The sequence below is a fragment of the Gastrolobium bilobum genome, unplaced genomic scaffold, assembly GCF_033153095.1.
Source record: "Gastrolobium bilobum isolate Gb01-03AN ecotype WA unplaced genomic scaffold, APGP_CSIRO_Gbil_v1 utg1863, whole genome shotgun sequence".
Taxonomy (NCBI): Eukaryota; Viridiplantae; Streptophyta; class Magnoliopsida; order Fabales; family Fabaceae; genus Gastrolobium; species Gastrolobium bilobum.
The window spans coordinates 642,937-651,972 of NW_026898976.1; the positions used below are offsets into that span (position 1 = coordinate 642,937).

Below are 9,036 nucleotides of genomic sequence, written 5' to 3' on the forward strand. Positions count from 1 at the left end.
CTATATCAACTTCAAATCTCGAAATTTCAAAAAAAAAAAGAGAATATTAATGAACCTGTCTGCCACTAATTAATGTTGAACTCTTTTCTTTGGGTCTTTTGGTTTTTCGATAAATATAAAAAAAGCATTAAATGATTTTTAAAATGAGGGTTAACAATTCCCATGTAGAAAATAATAAAAATTTAATAGTTGTCTCTCACTAAAAGATGTTAAATTCTTTTCCCACCTATATCAATTTCAAATTTTGAAATTTCAAAAAAAAAGTGGGATATTAATGCATATGTCTGCCACTAATTAATGTTGAACTCTTTTCTTGCGATCTTTTGGTTTTTTTATAAATATGCAAAAAAGCATTAAATATTTTTTAAAATGAGAGTTAACAATTCTATTAGAAAATAATAGAAATTTAATACAGCTATCTCTCACTAAAAGACGTTAAACTCTTTCCCCACCTATACAATTTTGAATTTTGAATTCTAAAAAAGAAGTGGGATATTAATGCACCTGTCTACCACTAATTAATGCTGATTTTCGCACTAACTATTTAGAATTATAAAAACATTATTAATGTTTTTGTTATTAATACTAAAAATGTATTAAATTGAAAAAAGAATACAAACCAAAAGAGAACTAACAGTACTTCTCTGCCTGAATCGCAAAATGACATGCATACTTTAAGACTCTTCCTGAATCGCAATAACAACGCCAAGAATATTATAAGTCAATTTTTTTTTTTGGTAGGCTATTATAAGTCAAATTAAACTTTTTATTAACGTAGACATTTACTTAGTTTTTATTATACGTCAAATGAAAGCTAGATAAAATCATCGGACATTATAAAGCCAAGAATGATTGCGAAATATGATTTATCATTTACATAGACATTTATTAACGTAGACATTTAATTTCAATAATTTATTCACATTTAATTTCGCTAGAGAAATAAAAAGAAAATAAGAAGGATATACAAAGGATACATAATAAAAGTCATACATAAAATAAAAAATAAAAAAATAAATAAGAAAGGGAAAGAATATATAATAATATATCTTTTTCGTTATTATGGAGCCACAATTGTGTGATGCATATTCAAATAGAAGAAAAAGAAAAAGAAAAAATGGGAAGCTTCAAAATTGAAAAATCAAAAGAGGATAACCCATATCTTCTTCAGTCTTTCACAGCTTACAACAACAAGTTTAGCTCTTCTCTGAAGATCTGCAAACTCCACATGCGCTTTTAAATAGTATAATAGTTGAAAGTGAACCCATCGTAAGGACGACAATTGTTCACTTGTTTCCTTGCATTGAACATTGAGGACATATGCTTCCAAGCTCGTTTACTGAACAAATGATCATCAAATCTACTTCCATGACCAACCTGCTCTAACAAAAGATAAACAAAATACCGATCCATCTCAGGTTCAAGATTGATTGCAAGAGATGAATTGGAAGAATCGAAAGAAAAATGAGAGAGAAGTGGGAAAATAAAAAAACCATAACAGATGTAGATATGTAGATCAGATCTAAGAAAAATATCCTATGATTTTACCTTTTAACTGTTTTCACTTTAAAGCCATAACAGATGCAGATCTATCCACGAAAATCTTTGAACGCAAAGCTTCGAACATTATTCAATAAAAAAAAGTTTAGATTCACAAATCCAAACGGAACAATGAGATGTGGTGGCAGTATTATGAATCCTTCCATCCTGAAAAATGAATAAATCAGTTAGTATAAAATTTATGAAAATGAATTCATAAGGTTTCTTCATAAAGAAACAGAAAATTATACCAATAGAACAATCCCTACACACATGAACAAAAAAAAAATGCAAGCAAGACAAAAAAAAGAAGCAACACTTCCCTATTTATAGGCAAAGTCGTAATTTATTTATTTAAAAAAAATTTAGCTTGTAGAATACACTTCACCGTTACCAATGCAGAAAATAGTGAAGGGAACTTAATTGTTAGGTGACTGATTTCAATTTCAATTAATACACTTCCCACCCATTTCAAATTTCAATTTGGAATTTTGAATTGAGAACATCATTAATACAGCTGTTTGCCACCAAGTATTTTATAATGATTTAAAAAAAACTCTCCCTCCTTTGTAGAATTTTTTTATTTACGAAATAAAAAATATTTCTAAAAGAAGTAACTTTTCAAACTATCTCCAGTGTGAACACAAAGCTGAGAATTAAGGAGGAAGTGACACGTCAGCAAAGTTTCTAAAGTTTGGTTCTGCTTTGTATATATTAAGATGAGTACACATGCATTCTAATTTTGACCAATGAACACACATGTATTCAGATTTCATTGAGATAGGCTAGGGATTAATTAATAGTTTTGGGCTAACTTGACCTTCCTCCCAAAATATTTGGGCCGACACCTAGAGAGGTGGATAGGGTCCAATTTAATTTCCTAATGAGTGTTGCTTCATGTAGGCTTCTAATTATTATTTCATGTCATTACTAAATAATAGTCCAAATTCTTATATGCTATGATTAAATTAATTCTATCCTTTTCAGGAGGGTTTCACACTCTTAATATATATATATATATATATATATATATATATATATATATATATATATATATACCCATAATTTTAGTTAAAATCATTTTCTTAATGTAATGTAAGTCCACCCTACAATATGTAGACAATTCAAATTATAGCCATGCTCCCATGTTCCTGACTGAAATTTATCCAAATTCCTACATTCGCGGGATGTTACATCAACTCATTCATCACCACAGTCATAGCATTCCATGCATCTTCATTAGTCTTCATCAAGTTCTCATTAGCTTGATGACTAGCAGTTAACTCCCTTTGCACAGCTGCCAGAGTATCCGCCACAGGATCAGACTGTCCACCTATTGCCCCACGACCACTTTGGGGCCTAACTAAAGCAGCCAAAATAGATCTGGCTGAGCATTGACATTCGATGCCTCAGAGTTGTTCTGGTTCCTCGTCATGACACTACACATGTTACACAAAGAAATGAGTTGATCAGGCTCACACTCAGTGGTCACAGATGCAATAATCATAAAGAGTACCAAGACAACTATAAAGCATTAAACACCAAGCAGACATAACAATAATCCACAAGTTTCCCTGAGAAACTGCTCTCATACCATAAAATGTAACACCTCATTGTACACCCGGAACTGTTAACATTGCTTTATGATATTAAGCGCGGTTACAATCACATTGGTTCAATTAAAAGCTCGGATAAATTTTTCTTTTGTAAATATGTTTATCCTTCATTTGGAAAATCGAATTTATAATAACCAATTTCGTGACTATAACTGAATGAAGTTGCGGAATAAATAAAACTAGGCTTAACATCATATTCTTATTTTATTAATCCATAATTTTCTATTACAGCGTGCCAAATAGTCCTTTTGGACCAACAAGACTTAATACTCATTTTATTCAATTCATTACTCAATATCTTCATTTATTTTATTACTATAGAAATTATGTACTTATTTTATAGTTCTCATCTCCTACTATGTTATAGATCTCTTCGTTATCTTCACATGGGTTCAAACCGCGCTCAATTTGGAGCACCGTAGCTCAAGTTATTCAATTTTTACTAAACCGTGTTTGTGCTGCTTTCGGATAGCGCATTTTAACGCTCTCCAGAGCGTTACGAGGCACTTATAGAACCCATTTTTCATTTTGGTAGTGCGTTACAACTACTAGAAAATCAACACTTCAAGCATGTATTTTTCCAAGATTTTGAACATAACTTGAATAACAATCTATACTCATTTCTACCCTTTTTTTTATCATCACTAACAATATTTGTAAAGGAAATAAGCTTCAATCAAACTCAAACAACCCAATCTTAAATCACATTTTCATAAATGGAACCCTAAATATGAATATCCTCAAAACACCAACAAAGGTGAAAATGCTTACCACAATACCGCCACAAGGGTTCAAGGAAGGATAACCAAGCAACAAGGAGGCAATGCTTCACCTCTAGATCCACCAACATCAAGATTTTCGCCCTTCCCACCAAGAATATCTCACTCCACAATGGATCCCACTCAAAACTAAGTTAGGGTTAAGAAAGAGGAGAAGATTTGAAGTGACTTTGGCTTTAGAACGAGTTGATTTGGATGAGAAATAGGAAAGTTAAGATTTTGAGTTTCTTCAAAATTGGTTTCCTCCTCTCCCTCCCTTGCTCCACGAAGAAGATGAAGAAATGAGTGGTTTGCTTTGTGTTTTCACACTTAACTTAAGTTAGTTATTTCAACTGAGTATAAGCTCATATATCTATTTAACTCCATTCTCTTTCAAACTTTACTCAAAGGTCTGGAATATTTTTCTAGGAATATTTCTACTTTTACTTTTATATTTTGGGTACTTTTGTCTACACCCATTTTTACCCCATAATTTTCACTGACTGCACTTTTTACCTCAAAGTGACCCCAATTTATTTAATTTGATATTTTACCTAATTCAACCTACTAATATAAAACTAATTGCCTAATTACATGCAATTAATTAAATCTCATGGTGAGGGATATTATACACTTGGAGTGAGAGTACGAGCTTCTCCGATGATATCCCGAATTTAGGGACATGTATGTCTCTAATTTTGCGGACAAAATTATTAAAAGGTGGGAGGGATGACTGTAAGAACCCGCATCGCTAAATAATTAAAAATAAATAACATTATCGATGTCGGAGCATGCAGTTAAAAAAGATTATGCATAATTATGGTAAAATTATTATCTAGAAGGTTGAATAATGCTTAAGTATCTTTTCTGATGAAAAGTGCAGATACCGATTTTCCTTCGCGATATAAATGCGTACCGGTGAAGTATTCCGAAAAATTATAATAAAAATATAAATATTCCTAGAAAAATATCTAGGTCAAGAATATCAAAGTTGAGATGAAAATAGTAAGCAGTGAAGTCAGAACTAATATCTGCTATTTCGCATTAGAAAGTGCGTACCCATAAAATGTCTCAAAAAAGTAATGTAAAAATATTATAATTCTTAGAAAAATGTCTAGGTTAAGAATATGAAGTTTGATAGAAAAATAATAAATGGAAGTAATATAACTAATACCGGGTGTTTTAAGTGTATTAATGCTCAATTGGGTTAGTGGGACTCATCTCTTGAGGAAAACATCAAACACCCACAAACCATCATTCCTTCAACCCTCATCTTATAAACATCACGAAGTTCAAATTGTGGGGAGAAAAATAGCACCTTGGTTGCTGCCTTAGGGGATTTGAAAGGTTCCATCTCATTTTGGGAGGAGTTGGGGTATCACCACACCTTGTTTTGAAGCCTATGTGAAAGAAAGAACCAGCCTTGATGACCCAAATTCGTGCACATCACTTGGATGTGGTAGAGAGTGGAGTTTAAGCATTTAAAGTCCTCTTCTTTCTCTGTTTTGGTGGGCCTAAGGTATACATCAAACATTCATCTTGTGTTTCATGTGAATAGAATGATCTTTACTTTGTTCTTCATGATAGAAAGTATGATTTAGGTTAAAGGTTGAGTCTTGAAGTTGTTTTTGTGTTTTGAACGAGTTGTTATGTTAATTAAATGACTAAAAAAGTTTGGGAGATCATTAAAAGTCATTATACCTTAAAAACTCATTTTTCTGCATTATGTCGAAGAAGTATTCGAATATTTTTTGGGCAGTATTCGAATACTTTCTGGAAAAATGTAGTAATCGAATACTTCGCGAGACAGAAACATCCTAGTTGAGTAAAATCGCAATATCTCGAGCTATAGAGCTCCAAATTGAGTGACATTTAGACCTACATGAAGCTAACACATAGGGCTACAACCCTGTAAATTTTCAGATTCATTGGATGAGTGGATGGATCGCAGTTTATGTTTGAAGTCGCGACCCTATTGTTGGAAATTCAGTTTGTGGTAGAAAATTTGCGAAAAATATAACCGGAGTTATACAACTCCAAATTCAGTTTGTTGCAATTAATGTTTTAAAAAGAGTTAAACGCAGTTTGGTGCTTGGGTGCTTTGGGAGAAGCCTGCAGCCACTAAACGAAAAAGAAAACATAGTCCATTTGACTTGAAATTTTAGGATATTTAAATTAATAATATTTTTGGCATAAAACAGACTATGATTTTGCTGTTTTGTGATCTGTGAGCTGTTGTTTGTATCTTGAGCTTGATTATACTACTTGACAAGTAAGTTTCGTGTTCCCAGGGTTAATCCCCATTTGTTCCACTATACTCTAAGAGGCAGATGGTAGTTTTATATGGTATATATGCTTATCTGTTATTTGAGATGATGAAATGATGCACTCTTATATATGTATGTTATGTGGTGTATTACACACAAGATGGCTAATACATGAGTGTAGTGTGGAGCTGCACAAGACTGTATTCCCTGAGTGTCGATATGAGGCAAGAGCCTTATACTTCTTTTGTATGTAGCAGACATGTGTAAATCATATTGTTCTCTGGCCAGTAGACTTGTTAGCACACATGCATGATATATATGTTGTTGCATCATGTGATTATGCTATTGTTGTTGAACTGTTATATTTGAGCTGTTATACCGAGTGAGCTTGGGGCGGAGGGACTCTTCGAGAACCCTTGCTTACCGAGATTTTTGTTTAGAGATCTCACATCGTGTGGGGTACATTTTCAGGTGTAGGCATCCATGAGATGGATGCTTCCCGAGGTAAGAGACCGGAGCAGAGTTGATTTATATACATGCTTTATTTATATCATTTGGACATGATTAGTGTACTTGAGATATGACTATTATGCTTATGTTGTATTTGTTTGTGAGCATGGGTTGTCCATGCCTCATTTGATATTTGTATTTTGTTGGACATGTATGTTTTGTATATGCTATGAGATATGGACGTTGGTCATTACTATGCGATGTAGCTTAATGAATTAGTATTTCTTTATGATATTGAGGCACTTTAGGAATTTATGTGTGGTTTTGCAATTACACAAGGATATAGATGGATTTTACATTACTATGTTAATAAAGAAAAAGTGATCTTGCATGTTGCAAGCTTAATATATTTTAGCTTCCGCATTTAATTAAGTTGCGCTTAATATTTTAATATGATAACAATCTGGTATACACGGGATGTTACAACAACCATAAGCCTTTGTAAAATCACAACCTATTTCAAAGATATAAGGCAATTAGCAAATATACTAATTTGAAACATTCATTTTAATTTTATCTTTTGCCATTTATAACATTGAGGTTTTTTCCAAGACCACAAGCATTGGTTACTTAATTTATGACTTAGAGATATTTTACAAAGGTCTACACTGATCTCCTTAGCGATATGAACCCCACCAAGAATGTGAGACCCAATACCAATTTAGTTAGGATTATTTCTACAATCAGAAATTTAAAACAAGAAATACAAAAAACCTTGACCCGTTATCTATGGAAGATAAGAACCAAAGGTATAAGAAGGATAAAGATGTCACACTCAAGAAAAAAGAAAGTGAGTGATAAGTCTAGTTTGGACGCCACAAGAACAAGCTTTTTGATAAGTTCAGAGTTCCAGATAAGAACAAAAGAGAAGAAATCTCTCAATTATATTATAACTTCAAAATCTGATTACAAGAGTTATTTTCTCCCTTATTTATACTTGGAACATCCCTCCAAGAATAGGAAAAGAATAGCAAATAAAAAGACACTAATTTAAAGTTGACAACTTGAAAAAAGGAAAAGACTCTAATCAACCCACTAAACATTAATGACTTTGGAAATGTGAATCAACCCCACTAAGAAAATGCTATCAGCCCCACTAAGCATTAATTGACATTGAAAATTTCTACTCATTCCACTCAACCTCCCTTACATTGATGGCATTAACTAAATTCTGATCATGAATAAATTTGGACTTGATGTCTTCATGATTAGCCCACATTTGCTGGATCAACCCACTAAGGGCTTCTTTAAACTTCTTGGCCCTTGATCTTGTTATTGGCCCATTTGGCAATTGCAATGGATCACTAGGTGTTGTCTCCTTATTCATATCATTACCTCCCTCTTCAAAAGGATTTGTCCTTAAATCTGCACCTACATCAAAAGGAGATAAATCAGAAACATTAAAGGTTGCACTAACATTGTACTCACCTGGAAGGTGAAGCTTGTAGGCGTTATCATTTATCCTCTCAATCACTTGAAATGGTCCATCACCCCTTGGAAGCAGTTTGGATCGTCTTTGGGCTGGAAATATTTCCTTTCTCATATGTAACCAAACCCAATCTCCTGGTTCAAAAAATACTTTCTTAATAACCTCAGTTAATGGTGCTGCTAGGCTACTAAAGTTCTTCACAAACCGTCTACGAAAACTAGTCAGCCCATGAAAACTTCGAACTTCACTCACACAAGTAGGGCTAGGCCAATCTTGAATTTCCTTTACCTTTTTTTCATTCACCTCTATCCCTTTAGAACTAACAGCAAAACCACGGAACACAAGCGTGTTAGTACAAAAAGAACATTTTTTTATATTAGCAAACAACTTCTCTTTCCTCAAAATATTCAAAACAAGTTTTAAATGCTCAACATGCTCATTCAAGATTTTTCTATAAATCAGAATGTCATCAAAATATACAACCACAAATTTTCCAAGGAATGCACGCAAAACATGATTCATCAACCTCATAAAGGTGCTGGGTGCATTAGTTAAACCTGTAATAGCCCGTTGTACACCGGTATTGTTAACATTAATTATGATATTAAGCGCAGTTACAATCACAGCAATTCATTTATAAAAATGCGAGTAAACTTTTTCCGTTTTATTACGCGAGTATTTAAAACAATAATAAAGCGTAATAAATAAAAGTTGTGACCGTAACTATAAACTCTTTGGGGAATAATTATTTATACTACTCTTATATCATACATTACTTCTCTCAAGTGACTAAGGGGTTCCCATAAACCCACTTAGCTAAAATCTCACTTTTACGTTTTCTACCTATCCGAACATGGTTTGGTCTTTGAATTTTTGCGGAAAAACCGCATTCTACAAGCCTCTCATCTTTTATTATA

The 9,036-nt window shown here is 32.8% G+C and overlaps 1 protein-coding gene across 1 annotated transcript; it reads right to left on the bottom strand.

Annotated features, from left to right (window-relative positions):
* Positions 1-2,729: 2,729 nt before the first annotated feature.
* LOC133286021 (uncharacterized) lies at positions 2,730-8,641 on the bottom strand. Its single transcript, XM_061483354.1, has 3 exons — positions 8,119-8,641; positions 7,944-8,061; positions 2,730-2,922 (listed from the first exon to the last, which is right to left on the bottom strand). Exons 1-3 carry the CDS (start codon positions 8,639-8,641, stop codon positions 2,730-2,732), a joined length of 834 nt encoding a protein of 277 aa, XP_061339338.1.
* Positions 8,642-9,036: the final 395 nt, after the last annotated feature.

What these genes read in the sequence shown, in the direction of transcription:
- LOC133286021 (XM_061483354.1), bottom strand. Translation starts at nt 8,641, where the DNA reads ATGAATCATGTTTTGCGTGCATTCCTTGGAAAATTTGTGGTTGTATAT. An exon ending in CTACAAGCTTCACCTTCCAG is followed by an intron (nt 8,062 to 8,118) that starts GTGAGTACAATG and finishes CTTTTGATGTAG; the next exon opens with GTGCAGATTTAAGGACAAAT. An exon ending in ACAAGATCAAGGGCCAAGAA is followed by an intron (nt 2,923 to 7,943) that starts GTTTAAAGAAGC and finishes ATGCTCAGCCAG; the next exon opens with ATCTATTTTGGCTGCTTTAG.